At 37.4% G+C, this 15,299-nt stretch overlaps 1 protein-coding gene across 5 annotated transcripts in view; it reads left to right on the plus strand.

Annotated features, from left to right (window-relative positions):
- LNPK (lunapark, ER junction formation factor) overlaps positions 1-9,333 on the plus strand; it is a 48,658-nt gene extending 39,325 nt beyond the window's left edge. For 3 of the 5 annotated variants that reach the window (XM_058809336.1, XM_058809338.1, XM_058809337.1), the window contains one exon: positions 2,279-3,234. In XM_058809336.1, coding sequence (XP_058665319.1) covers positions 2,279-2,475 — 197 coding nt within the window. In that variant the 3' untranslated portion in view covers positions 2,476-3,234. Of the gene's footprint in view, positions 1-2,278; positions 3,235-8,903 lie in introns of those variants that run through there. The other 2 variants (XR_009274989.1, XR_009274988.1) reach the window with 2 other exon arrangements.
- Positions 9,334-15,299: the final 5,966 nt, after the last annotated feature.

Consider the following 15,299-nt stretch of genomic DNA (forward strand, 5'->3'; position numbering starts at 1 on the left):
AGGTGTTTAGCAGCCTGTGGTTGAGACAGCAGGGAAAGAATCAGGAGGTGAGTCAGCTACAGACTTGCTAAAATGAAAGATCCGGTCTGAGAAAACGATGGAGAAGCTGGGCTGCTCTGAGCAGTCTGAAATGAAGCCTGGAACTAGCTAGGTCAAGGTTTGTGTGGAAAGAGAGGTCTTCAGTTCTTGGTGACAGATGGCTTTTGTACAAGGTCTGCTGGAGAGGGGTGTGCAACAGCTCCTCTTCTCAGTCATGGGCCAAGAAGCCAGAGCAATAGTTCTAAAACTTTCAGCTCTGCTTGAATTCTGTATCAACCTGAGACAGTCTGATTACTTTCAGACTTCTACCCTACATGTTCTGATCAACATGAACATGTGGCATATGACTGACACTTGTTTTCCTGAGAAGTTGGTATTGGGACCAGTGCTACTTGATGTCTTTGTCAGGAACATGGACAGTGGGCTTAGCACACTCAGCAGATTTGCTGATGATGCTGAGCTGTGTGGTGCAGGCAGGGATTCCATCCAAAAGGACCTTGAGAGGCTGGGGAGATGGGATTGTGAACCTCGTGAAGTTCAACAAGGCCATGTCTAAGGTCCTGTATCTGGATCAAGGCAATCCCAAGCTCAAGTACAAGCTGAGCAGAGAATGGAGAGCAGCCCTGAGGAGAAGGATGTGAGGGTGTTGGTTGGCAAGAATCTCAGCATGACCTGGCAATGTGTGATTGCAGCCCAGAAAGCCAACCGTGTCCTGCCATTGTATTTGGCATCACATATGTTTAATTTTTTTCCCTTTCTCTTCATTATTAGGCTATTCTGATTTTAACCTAGGGGTTTAACTTTTACTGTTATTCTCCTTCCCATCCCACCAGGGTGGCAGGAGGGTGGGTGGGGAGTAAGCAAGTGTCCGGTCTGCAACCCAGTTGCAGGCTGGGTTAAACCACAACAGGCCCCTGGCGTAAGAAGGACATTCTCCTTTTGGAGCAAGTCTGGAGGAGGGCCACAAACAGGGTCAGAGGGCTGGAGCACCTGTCCTGTGATGACAGGCTGAGAGGGTTGGAGCTGTGCAGCCTGGAGAAGAGAAGGCTTTGGGGAGACCTTAGAGCGCCTTCCAGGATCTAGAGGGGCCTCAAGAAAGCTGGAGAGGGGCATGATCCAAGGGCATGTAGTGATAGGACAAGGCAGAAGGGATAGGAACTGAAAGAGTAGCTTTAGATGAGGTATTGGGAAGGAATTTTTCACTTGGAAGAGGGATGAGACCCTGTAACAGGCTGCCCAGAGAAGCTATGGCTGCCCCATCCCTGGAAGGATGGGGCTTTGAGCAACTTGGTCTAGGGGAAGGTTGGAATCAGATTGATCTTTAAGGCTGCTTCTAACCCAAACCACTCTATGGAATTAGAAACATTTGATAATGCTAACATTTTTGAGCTGTAACTTTCAATTTTGCACACTGTTCCCCTTCACAGTATGTATTAGTACTGCACAGTACTGAGTAATACTGGTCAATAAATCAACTGCCATCAGCAATACCATTCTACAGTGCCTTTGTGTCATTTAGTGCAACACTACATTCAGTTTTTCAGTGCTTATGCTTATTTCAAAATATGACTCTTACTTTTCTTATGCTACTGAAGTCTTGCTGGGAAGCTAGAATATACTTCTTTAGAGGCAGTACTTAGAATAAATGTTTTCGATTTAAAAAATATGCTGGTTATCAAAGAAATTCCCACCCTAGATGAAGAGTAAGTATACTCACTCCTGTGCAACCATCCTATGCTAGCCCAGGGAAGACAGAATATGCAATAATTTTCATTTGCTGGTTTGATATATTTGGTTTTTTTCCCCCTGATTATCAGACTCCTTAAGTTTAAAGTAATTTCAATCAAGAAGAATGTTTTAGTTTGTGTACAGATTGAACTATTATAAAAAAAAAAGTTCAACAGCTGGTGAAATACATTAGCAAAGACAAAGAAACTGAATTTAGTTTTTTTAACATCTCACTTTAGTAAACAAGTTTAGAAGGCTTCTATTGAGGATGAACATATGCAAGTAATACCTTAGTGACAGCTAAGCTCTTTTCCATAGTATTCTTTCCCTTAAATTTTAATTGTTTTACATGTGGCCATCTTAGAAAAACCAAAGCTTTTATGGCTTGAGTATGTCATGAAGTTACTAGTCAAAACCTGTATGCAATTGCAGAATGTTTAATTTCTTTTTAATAATATTAGCTGCCTCTTAATTTCTGCAAATGGCTATTTTGTCATTTTTCTTTTCACAGAATCTGAAGATGATGGGGCCCAGCTCGTTGAGACAAATGACACAGATGATAAAGCACCAAGTTCTGAGCATCTAAATGATAAGCTAGCTGAAGAAGTCGAAAAAGAAGAAGCAGAAAACATTTCAACAACTGAAGAGGCTATTTCAGAGTATACTTCAGCTGAACAAAGTGAAGAATCTTTAATAAAAGCAGAATAAAATACTCAAGTGCCTTCTCTAGCTAGTTTTTAGCTTTGTTCATGCCTGTTGTTACTATTCAGGTGAGCTTTTTTTAATGGTACAACTTAAAAATCTTGCTTGGGCTTAAACTGCCTCAACTGCCACAGTGTGTCAAAGCTACGTGTAGAGTGGGTATTGTAAATTCAGCATGTCTCTTTAAGTTAACACATAGAATGTGTAGTTGGTTGAAGTCTAACAGTTGTAGCCCTTGTTCAGTTTGCATATTTAAAAACTTCAAAGTACAAACTTGCTAAGGGTGACTTACAATTTGACATCTCTTTAACTGTCACACATTAAGAGCAATTACTGATGGCAATTGACCTACTAGGTTTGGTCTAGTGAACTTAAGATGCTTTTTAATGCTGCCCTGTTCAAATGGATTGAGTACACGTTTAATACACAGATGTTTACAAGCTACAGTGTCATCCAACATTTGACTTAAGCATATGGAAGTGTCAATGCAGTGGTGTTAATATTATTCATTGTCTAACTTCTTGACAGAATTCAGTTAAATGGCACTTGGATAAATGGCATCTCCTTTGGTGTTTGCGTTGCAGATGAACCAGAGGCACCTACATGCAAAACTGTTTTGTGTTTACATGAAATATAAGAAGTCTCTGCACTTGATTGTACTTGAATACAAAGCACTATTTATACCTGTACTATAATGACAAGATATAAGTGAATTTTGTGCCTTTGTGTATTTTGTTAAAGGAAAATAAAGACATCTAGCAGCAATACTTGCTTTGTGATTCCTAAAACTGAGTAGAATTAATGTTCTGCTGTATGCAGCTAATCTACAGTTACTTTGTGCAAGTTCAGAAGGAATGTGCCACCTTAAAAGGAGCATGTCTATTTGTAGCTGAGGTGGCTTTGACAGGATAGAAATAGACCCTGATGAAAAGGGGAAGTGCATGTGCATTTGCCAAAAGGCTTTTCTAACTGTACCTAGAGATAGTTGATGCTATTTAATGTTACAGTTGCAATGAATATTTGCTGCTGGATTACTGAAAATGTAATTTTTTAAATTGCATTGCTTTTTAAGATAAGGACATTTGTTACACATTTCCTGTTAAATGTAACAGCTGGGATCCTGGATTGGAAGTTTTCTGGTGTCTGTGAGGTACCTAAGTCAATCAGATTTTTTTAGAAATAAATGCTGAACATATGTGACTTGGTCGATTTAGCAATATTTTCGATAAAAGTTTTATTTTGTACAGCGTTGTGTACCTCGCTACAGGGAGAGGCAAATTTCAAAACCATTTTTAATCCAATGTCTTGGTTCCAAAGAGACATGGTTTTTACCCTGTAAAGATAATAAAACCCCTCAATCTTAGTAGTTTGAGAGTCCTCTACAAGAAAAGCATGTTTCTCAATGTGACCTTAGTATCCATGTCTTTATACAAGACATAATTATTACATGAACAACAGCAATTAATTTTCTTTCTCAACTGCATGCTTTATGTTCTGATTCTTTGGGGATAGTTTAGAAGCTCAGCCTCTCATCAGTCAGAAGCAAGTGTGGTCTGTGCTTAGATTAAGGAAGAATTTTTTTCTGTTTCACTATATTAATTACAGTTAATATTTTATTTAGCAGTTTTAATAGACAGAATGTAGGCATGTAATTAAAGGAGTACTCATAGGTGTTTGTCTCTATTTACACGAACAATTAGCAAATAGACATTTTATGTGTGACTGTCTTAGTTGGGAATACAAAGAAAACGGTCCCTTTTCAGCCGATGTCTTACAGTATGAGAAAAGTACAGGGCACAAAGTGATAGGGGGAATTAATTTTTTAATACCTTGAGAGAATATATTTTAGATAACACAATTTATTTTAAATGGAAACAATTTTGCCTGAAAGGTGGCAAAGCTTACTTATTTTTTTGTAAGTTGTTAATCTCTACACTGCATTTTGTGCCTCGCTGATTTATCTGCTTAAAGGCTTATTTCTTTGGAGAGAAAACAAATCACAGACCATGTGCGTAATTCAGCACAGTAAATTGTTTGGTATACTTACATTATGAGTGCTAAAAAGAAGTAAAATTTGATATCCTGTTCCATCATATGGGAGATGAAGGCATGAATTACTTGTCAGTTCAGAACTTAAGGTTACTCTAGGCACAGATATTACTTCCTTTTAAAAATGGGCATCTGAAGTGTCTGGTCTTTTGTAGAGTAATTTCAGGTCCTTTCCATGACAAGCAGTGGCTGAGCTATAATGCATGTAAATATCTATAAAATTGACTGAGAAAGCTTCATATTGGACCTACATATTAAAAATGTTTTAGCCTGGAACACGTATATTTTCACATGTCCTGCTTTTGCCAAAGAAACTGATGTTTTTAGAATTTTGGGAATATGAACTTTTTTGTGAAAAAGGAGCCCTAGTATTTGGAGAGGTTGGGGTGGGGAATTATTTCTCTCAAGATTCTTAAATGTGACATGAGAAACTTTCCACAGAAGTGATTGGTACTTTTTGTTTAATATATGACTGAATATATTAAATATATCAAATAGAGACAGTCAACCTGTTGTGAAAACAAGTACTTTTTAGAGTGTGGAAACCTGCTTTGTGACCTAAAAATACCTACAACCTTTGAACACAGGAAGATTTAGCTCTGTTTTAAGTGCATGATAGAATTGTCCTAAAATACTTTCATACTTTAAAAAAAGTGTATGAGCAGTCATTTCCATTAACTGCTTCAGAAGGCTTGAAGATTATGTAAAGGATGTCCTAGAATTTTGGTAGAGAAAAAAAATCTATTTTTAACTTTCTAATTTTTCAGGGATTTAAAGCCCTCTAGTAAATGAGGGCACAGGGTTAATCAGTGGGTGAATTCAGGCTCATGATACATATGACCATTATGGACTGAGCTGTTCTCATTTTACAGTAAACATTCACTTGTTACTCCTGCCAAGTGTGGGTGCCCAGTCCTGATACCAATATGGGAAGAGGATTCTGTTTCTGCAGCAGTTGCTTCTTGGCTTCTGTGTACTGTAACTGTGGCAATAGTAAAAGGCACCTGTCCAAGAGGAATTGAATCAAAAAATAGCTGTAAATGAACAGCAGTAACCACACTTAGTCATGTCTCTGTAACACCAAAAAAACCTTGCAAGTAGGAGTGTGTAGTCAAAAAAAGTACAGCAATTGTTGTGTTTAATCCAGCTGCAGTTTGACTCTTAAGCATGAGGAAATGTAAGAAAGTATAGGGAAATAAATTAAAGAAATACTGTGGTTCCATATTTTGTTGTCTTCTGACTTCTTGGCATGTACTCATACCTCAATTTTTTCCTTTTCCTTCTGTGGCCAGGATGAAAAGCAAAATTGTGAGTGGGCTAGTGAAGTAATACTTAGCAAGCTTGTTGCTGTAGTGTTTTTATTGACTGGAATATTGTGAATAACTGTAGAAATGTCCTTTATTCACTTATAGTTTATAAACTGGGGAGGAGTTATCTTGGCTGTGTAAAAACTGTCACAAAAGACAAATGAGTGTTCTACTTCAAAATAAATTGAAATGAGGCAGTCAGATTTACATTTTACTTTAGAAGTGAGTTAAAAAAGGCAATAGTATTTTGAATTCTAATACTTTTTCTAAAGGAGAACACAATTGATTTTCCTTGGACAATTTGAATTAAAATATTAGGTGGATTCTTGGTATGGTGATTTCTCAAGAAATCTGTTTAGCCTCCATGCAGGAAAGAGACGCTCCTAAGGAATGGAAAATGAAGGTAATGCAAAAGTTGATGGTTTAGGAATGGAATAGATAATATCAAAAGCAAGTAACTAAGGGTGGGTATGGTTGCCTTGAGGTTAAGAAGATTGAACCCCATGTGTTGCATGAGTAGAAGCCAATGGAAGGACTTAATAATGGAGTGAAACAGTTGGGGGAGAGAAGGGATAGTGTTTTTTTTTTCTTTTAGAACCAAGTCTTAATCAAGAGATAAGAAAGATGAGCTTAAAGAGATTTTTTTCAGAAAATGTGGTAGGATTTAGCTGTTACCACATGGCAATACACAACTCAGGTTACTATCGTGTTCTTATGTCAGAAATAATAAGGATGGAATTGACAAGGAATCTTATTAGAGAATTTTGTTTGCTTTTTAGAGTTAATTCCAGAATAAGCATATGACAATAACTTGGTAGAAAAAAGCTGTCTAGCTATTATGAGAGACTTAGGAATTTTTTAAACCTTCAAAGGCTAGGGAGAAACACTTCTTTGTTGGTATATGGTTCTGAACTGAATATTTGTGCACTTGTGGTTTTGTGGTGCTGGAGGAGTGAAAAGACTTGGGGAAACTTTCATTATTCAGTAGCTAAGTCTGCTATTAAAAACTTTACAAAAATTAAAGGCTTTTTAAGTCTAAACACGTTCAGTACAGGAGTACTGGATGTAAAGAAAGTTTTAAATAAGCTTACTTCTCCTTAGTAAATAAGTTACTTCTCCTTATTTACTCTGCTACTGGAATGAGATTTTGTTAGGTATTCTACAATGAGGAAAACTGTTGGTGGGGTAAGGAATGTCCTGTCTGTGAATGTTGCACTAGAACAAAAACCTTGAAGATTCATTTTGTTTCTTTGGCAAATAATAATTTGACCAGTTCCCTGAGCGTTCTCAAGCAAAATCTTTAGGCCTTCATTTCCTTCCATGTCTTACAGACTGTTTTTGGTTTAGTTTGTTTTTTTTTTCCCTTAATCTCTCTTAAGAGGTTCTTTCCTGTCCAGTCATGTGGTTGAAAGTTAATGCCTCAGATGTCAGCATCTCATGTTTCAGTTCCCTTCTAGAATTGGTAAAATGCAACCCTGTCCAGAATTCTGGTGTAGTGAGCCTCTGAAGGAGACTGTACAGAAATCATATCCTTAATACTGGCTAATTTTAAAAAAGGCTGCAGATACATCAAGTGCATAGACATTAGGAGGAGAGTAAGTTTTCCAGGAATAAACACTGGAAGTTTGAAAGTTCCTAATAATTTGGGCAAATAGCCTTGCAGGAGGGATTAGATTTAAAATGAGAGGGCAATAAAAGATTGCTCCATGACTAGTGGATTGTGTTTGATTGATGGCATTTGATTTCTTATAATTGCTTCAGAATGTGTATAATGGCAGTATATGGGTGACAGAGATTTTTGGTGGCTGTCAGAAACTTTTGATTCACTGACAGGAAAATGTATGTGAAATGATTACTGGTCTTTGGCAGTGCTCCTCTCTTCCATGGTGTGGTCTTTAGGTGGAATTCATATGTCTCAGGTTTGTGGAAGGTGTTGAAGGCAAGGAATTACAGCTGGTGGGGTTGACTGGCTCCAGATCCTGGTGTATAGTCATGCACCAATGTTTCTGTCAGAGGACAGACTGTAAACTTCCATCAGAAATGTGTCCTAGTTGAGCTTGTCTGGTAGTCTGAAATTCAGTGCACTTCCTGCTTTGGATTCTTGGCCTTTGTATAGAAGAATGGCATCCTGAGTAGATGGGAATTCTAGCCTTGGGTTTTTACTAGAGATTTGTTTACAAAACATTATCTAAATAGGATAAGTTCCAATGATATTTAACAATGGCAACTGCTACCCCCCAGCATTTAAAAAAATAAGAAATGGAGTTGTCCCTTAAGATTGCGAGTCTCAAGGAATTAGACTTCACCATTGCTTTTGATTCGTGGGCCTCTCTGGGGTCTCGTCAGGTCACATTCAATCTTTTCTCTGCAAGAATAACGATTCTGTGATTCTATGAAGAATAAGACCTAGAGAGGTATATGATAGGCAGGATAGTGAGAAGAGCTTTAAAATTAAATGTATTGATTATACAATAATTTGTTCCCAAACCATGGGGTTTTGAGATTAAAGCAAACACTTGGAAGATTGTCAGTAGATTATTTAACTTTGCAACAGTGAAAAATCTAAAGCACTGTATCATAATATGACTTTCAAGGTTGCATAAAATCAATTTGATCATGACTTAAATTTTTGGGTAGAAGGGAATGTTGTGACCAAGTCTTGTAATACTGGTTATTTCTCACAGTAGTCACTGTGGGAATAAATCCATTTCAGGACTGCCACTGTAGGTACCTAGGACTGTACTGCCAGGATTTTCAGTGAACAATTACTAATGTTTTTCAGGAGCACCTGAAAGCCTTCATAAGCCTTTGCCACTGTGAAATCATGTATTCTCCTTCTGTTGTGTGACAAAAATAATTTGCAAAAGGGAGATTGCAACCGCCAGAGAAGAATACACGCAGGAAAATCCCAAGATAATCAGATATAGGAGAAAATAAGGGGTGCAGATACTGGAGAGCTGACAATTTTGGGTGTTCAATTTGTAAATTCAAAGTCATCTCTAAATTTGTAAACTTATATTGAAATAATCATTCTTTCTCTCTTTCTCTCTCCATTTTGCTGCCGCAATGAAAATGGAGAAGCTGGATTTGTAGAAAACTCAAGCAACAAAGACCTTCCAGCTCTTCTCAAGTGGTCTGCTCTCTAATTCCTTGCATCACTTCAAGGAGTTCTGCTCAGTTGATGAAACTTAATTTTTGACTTGTTCAGCACTCAAAAACATTTTACAAAACCACCAAGAAAATTCCTTTTTAAGAAAACTGTTTTGAATTGTGTTTTAAAGAAAATGTGAAAGTTATTTCTTTAGGAATGTTTGTACTTGCATTTTTTGTATAGTGAGCTTTTATTTAAACAGGAGTACCTGTATATTTATAGATGCTATTGTTGTAATAGCCTTGTTGCATTAGTAAAGGGTATGCTTGTTTATGTACTATAAATATTATCTTTAATCAGAAATATTATCTTTAATCATTCTAATCCTAGATGTAGCCTTGACTATACATCACCTGCAGCTGAAATTCCATTAAAATCAATGGCAAAAACATTAATTAGTGTGAATTCTTAGGCTCTAAGAGACTTCCTGAAATGTCTGTCTTAGCTTTTCTGCTTGTAATTGAGAAAATATTTGAACTTGTGCTCCCCTTTTGAAACTTACTGTTTTACCAAATGAAGCAAATTTTAAAGCATATCAAATGAAATTACATAGTTTATTATTTGAACATATACTGTCTTTGCTGTGTATCTAACTTCTTGAGGAAAAAACTGATCATGAAAAAGCTATTTATTTGCCTGAGCTTAATTGATGATTTGAGGTGATAATTCTGTTTAATAGTTCCTTCTGTGCTGGCTGTACTTAATCAACTTGAGTTTTGTAGTTACCTGGATATTTTTGAGGACCCCATATGTTACCAAACAAGGATGAGGGAGCCCCTGCCTCTTTAATGCAGCCTCTGCCCCCCGGTTGGACTGGCATATGTAGGAGAAGAAAGTTGTTCAAGGTTGAGTAGTTTCTGATAGGACCCATTTGTCTGTGCTACAGCCAATTGTGAGAACTCCTGGCTCATGGCATGAGCAGCCAGCTCTCCACCCTCAAAGGTCAGCCTGGCACAGGGCTGCAAAATTTTGTGTGTGCTGAGGTAGAGGCAGGAAAACCTGCCTTGACTCAGGATTGAAAATATGTGGCAGCTTCAGAGAGAATTGTGGAGTTGTGAAGGTGCTGACTTTGGCCCACGATTCCATAGACGTTTCAGGGTGGGTATTGCAGCTTTTATTGTATCTAAATGGTGATTTATGTCCTTATTCCTCCATTATTGTCCACAAAGTACTGCCCTGTGTCACAGGCCTGTATTACCTAGTTTTTTCAGACTGTTTCATTTTCATTAGCACAGCTGCTTTAGCTTGTGATCAGTGTACTGCACCTCATTGATAATCTAAGAGGGTATTAGAGGCACAGAAGTGACACGTAACCCTGTCAGTCTGGCTTGATTGACCCCTTCCAAAACATGGGTTCATTTTTTTTTTTTAAATCCAAGTTAACCTGCATCCATTTTCACACAGATTCCAGGCAGTTTAAAGGTTGGTCAGATTCGAATATTGCTCTTTCAAATTTGATAATGTATGAGTACAGAACTGTGACCTTTGATACATAGTAATACATCAACATGACACGAGCAGTAAGTGCAGCAATTACCTTTACTACACTTCAGATTGTGTTTTAGTTCTCATCTTGCATGCAATTATTTCAGGAAAAAAGGAATGCCTTTAAGTTAAATATTTTTTGCAAATAGCATAAGTGCAGAAATTAATCTCTGGGGACTTTCTGATTTACAGGTAAATGTTTTCAAATGAATCTTGGCTTTTAAATTATCATTGTTTTAGTGGTAGAAAGAAGCCTGGTGCCATTGGCTTTTAAAATACTTTTATTTTCTGAAAAAGTTTCTTTAAACATTTTTGTTGTGTTCTAATGTAATCTAAATTTTATATTCTAATTTATGGCCAAAGCCTGATCCTGCAGGCAGTTGACATGTCACTGTGTTCATGTTGCTCCCATGATAATGCTCACGAGTTGGTTATGTGCATGGTAATAATGCAAGTTTACATGCTTTTAGGTGCCTTTCAGAACATCAGAGCATCTCAGACGTGCATCACATACTGATTTAAGAGGCTGTTTTTAGGTGCCCCAGCAATGTTTCATCTTTTTTTCTGAGCAGATCAGGATGCGTTTGGTTTATTTCCAGATGTTCTTTCTCACTTGTTGTTATAAATTATTTGGATAATGATAGTGCACAAGCACTACCTGGTAGTGCTATAAAAACACAAATCAGTACTCCTTGCCAAAGAGCATAAGGCCTTGAGAGGACTGATAGCAGTTGTGGCTTCTGTTCTGTGAGCTAAGAATCAGAATAAAATTACTGTGTCATTCTGGGCAAGCAATTGAATAACCATTGGATGGTGACTGTCAGTTTGTCTGTCACAACCTAAACTCAAAGGGATAATTTGAAGTAGGACTTCATGTTCTTGTAAAATACCTGTCTCCTCAGCAGCCAAGCACTGAGGGGTGTTGGCATGCTGAAGTTAGGCACTGAACTTTAATTCAGGAGCTGGGGAAGTGCTTATTTTGTTCTATATTGAGGTGATATCAACACCTTTTGGAATGGCATTCTTTAAACTGTCAAAAATGTACACCCCTAGTCCCCAAAACCATTTGGTCATTCTGGGGCACAGGAGGCAGGCTGATGTGGAATAGGGACTGAAAGGAGCCACTCCTTTCCAAACCTACTATGAGCAGAGGGGGCTTTTGCTAGGCTGGCTTTGTCTTTTAATTCCTGCCTTTGGAGGCTGCTCACTTGCTGCATGTGTGCACTTGTTATAGATTGGTAAAACTGAAAGCTTTTCTAGTGCAATGGAAGGAAGGGTGTCTTTTTTTGCTCACTATTTTCTAGCAAGTAGCCATTGTGGTGTTGTTTGTCCCCAGGGAGTAAAATCAAAACAAATTTATTAGATCACCATATAACTTGCTCCTAAGCAAGCTCTTGACCATACAAATTGTTTTGCAAAGCCACAAGGAAGGTGCTACCTGGGGGCAATGTGCAACCGTGGTTTTGCTTTGTTTCTTGTTGCCTTTGCCCTGTGCCAAGGGCACTTGGGCCCTTAATTCCTTTAAAATATGCAAAAAAGTAGAGTTGTTTTTTTACTGCCATTAAATTTTAAATGTTAACAGCCAGTAGTAACTTACTTTGGGAAAAAACCACCCAGTCCACTTTTCTGCAGTGTTTTCCATTAAAAATGTAAATACTGTGTATATATGGAATCTTGGGTCTATGCTGCTGACTTAGCAGGTGATGACAGCTCAGTGGGGAAGTTTGTTTTGCAGCTGGGGCTCCATGTTTGCAGAAAGTTCCTTAGGCTGAAAGGCTGCCCTTGTGCAGGTAGGTGACTCTGGGTAGAGAAGTGAATTTGTTACTTGACTACAAGTAATAAGGGGATAACAATGGCAACTACTCTTTGCATGTTGTTATTTGTTGATTGTTATTTGCTCATTCTGAGTTATTATTTCTGGTAACAACTCTGGCTTCTTTAGTTTGCTATATTGTATATTATTAACCACTTTTTAAAAAAGAGCTGACAGTAGGATCTTTTTGGTAGTATCTATAAAATATTTCCTTTTATATTTTAGAGAAAGGGGTGAAGGTAATATTTTTTCCATGTTTCATACTATAGCAGTATGACTAGGAGTATTTATTTTTCAGAAATGCTAGGATTTTTGTTTGTTTCAGCTATTTGCCTAGTGATGTGTGTATGTGATTTTGGAGCTTTTTAAAAATGGTGAATGATAGCCTGGTTGCAGAATGTATTTTCTTTTTAAGGCTTATCTTAAAAGAAAAGACCTAGCAGGTTGCAATGGTAAAATCCCCCTGGAAGGAATTGGTTGAATTATTGAAGAAATGGTAGGCAGCTGAAATTATGGACACTTAATGGAAAGTGCTTGGCTAAGACTGTGCACAACATCTTGTGAATACTCCTGATACATCATAATAAGGCATTATGTTTGTCTAGTCATGAAGTCTGATCTATTTGATTTTAAATCTCAGATTGTGAGATTAATCTCTGATTCTGAGTAAGTGTAATGATTCTGAGAGCTGGAATATTGTTTGCCATTGTGAACCATGCTGAAGGAGTCTCAGAATGTATAACGTAATAGATGCAATTTTGTTTGATTTTTTTTTCCCTAGGCCAATTTAATTTTGATTTATTTGCTTCATTAACCCAGGAATTCAGAAAATTGAATGCTACCTGAGTGAGGTATTATTAACACTAGTGAAATATCTTCAAATTCACTTCATGCTTATAAATTAGTCTTTTGAAAGCATTTTAAAGGCATAATGATGCTGTAGTGAAAATGTACAGCATCATTTAAAAATTGCAAAATGCTTATTTGATTTCAGAAATAAGACTTGGTCACCTGACTTAAATATATACTGATCTATTATTTATGCTTTGAAAATAGAGCTGATAAAAAGCATAAGTGTTCTTGATATTATATTTTGTCATATCTAGCTAAAAAGATTGAAATCCAGAGAAACGATTTTCTGAAGAAATGAAATAGTATGCCCTCCTGAACCCCTGGGGAAAATAGCCTCTCTGTTTGCTCAGAATACGAAGCAGTAAAACAGTATAAGTAAAACAGACAGCCCATGTCACATTCCTATTTGTACCGTCTGGAATGATGTTTTAAAAACATTTTCTAGTTATTTTTGATAAATAAATGGCACAAATAACATCTGCAAACCAACCCTGCTGATGTAAGATTTTTCAGATCAGATTTGTTTGTCAGTGAAAGTTGAGAAAATTGCCTTGCAGAACTTAAGTTGTATAACTCCCAAAAATATGCACACCAAATGTGTAAGAATATATTTTGTTGTCTTTTGCCCTTCCTTGGAGAAAATAATGCTGATTCTCCATTATCTTTGCTTTTGGGCTTAGAAGGTAGCTTGATAAAAATACAGGAAATCAAATAGGATATAAAATCGCATGTTTATGAAGTGTTAAATAGCTCTAAGTTCATATTCACAGTGGAGCATCCAGCTATGTATTTGGAATAGAGTATTCTGGTTAAAGCTCTGGGATTTCCCCCTGAGCCAGTACTGCTGCACTGCAAACTTGGCTTAGTGCTTGTAAGATCCTTGCACAGGCGCTGCTCCCGCCTCTGGTCAGGTGTGTCAAGGACAGATGTGCGGTGTCTGGCTGTTGCTCTCTTCAGGTGCTGCCACACCAGGGCTGAAGGGAAGGTGCTCCAGATATTGTGGCTTTCAGAAACGCACTCTTGAGTTCAAGGATGCTGCTGTCACTCTAATTTCTGTCAGTGGCATAATAGCTGAGATGGAAAAACATTGCTTGGGCAGCAGGCTTGAGAAACCTGATGTCATGGCTCTACCAATGCCTGGTTACCCAGGACTGGCTAAGGAAGGTGTGTCTGTACATCTTCCAAAGCATGGTTTGTTGGGGTAATGTCCTTTCAGCTGCATTTGAGTAATAAATGTCTTATGACTGTTGGTGTGCTTTGGACTTGAGTGCTCTGAAGAGCTGGCTAAAATCAGCTTTAATTTTATAAATGGACTCCATCTCAGACCAAATTCTGTGATACGTCCACAGATAAAAGAGGCATGTATTTTTCATTATGTATGTGTTTAATAGTGAACAACACCTCCCCCCCCACGCCTCCACCTTTTTCTTTTATTTCTTCAGTCTTTAAAAAAATAATAATTTAATAAACTCTTCTCTCTGAGTTTATACTAGGCTGGAATATTACCTGTTATTTAAATACCTGAACAAATGATGGGATTTACCAGGCTAATAACATTTGGTTAGGGTGATTCTCCCTTCATTGAATGTAAAAAAGGCTTGGGTAGGGAGTTTTTGTAAGGATCAGGGCTAGAATTCTAGAACAGGTAATTTTTGTGTTCTGTTTGCATGTGTTCACTATTGTATATAATCATAGTGGTGATAACTGGCACACTGAGTAAGCTGAATGTTTGCTTTTCTACAGCAGGTATAGGAAGGATTGAACATGGTAATGCTAAGTTCTAAATCCAAGCACTTCTGATCCACCCAAGATTCATTTCAGGTTTTTCTTTAGAAAAGGCTCAAGTGCCTCAGATGATACAGGATGCTGCCAATATTTTTCATTTTTAATCACAAGGACAGTGTGTATCAGTCTAAAGGGAATCACCATGTTTTTATTGAACTTGAATTTGTTGCATCAATCACTTTCTCACAAGTCTTATTCTAATGTGGTGTTTCTTCAAGTAATTATAAATTGAAATATTTAGTACTATTGATAAACAATTAATGGTTTCTGTAATGCCCAGATGAAAATTCCTTAGCTGTCGGCACTGGGTGTCATTTTGCATGTGAAGTGAAGGCCAGAATATTTTAGAGAGAAAAAACACTTTTCAGATGTTAACTTACGATCTTTT

Source organism: Ammospiza caudacuta, chromosome 8 (assembly GCF_027887145.1).
Source record: "Ammospiza caudacuta isolate bAmmCau1 chromosome 8, bAmmCau1.pri, whole genome shotgun sequence".
Lineage (NCBI taxonomy): Eukaryota > Metazoa > Chordata > Aves > Passeriformes > Passerellidae > Ammospiza > Ammospiza caudacuta.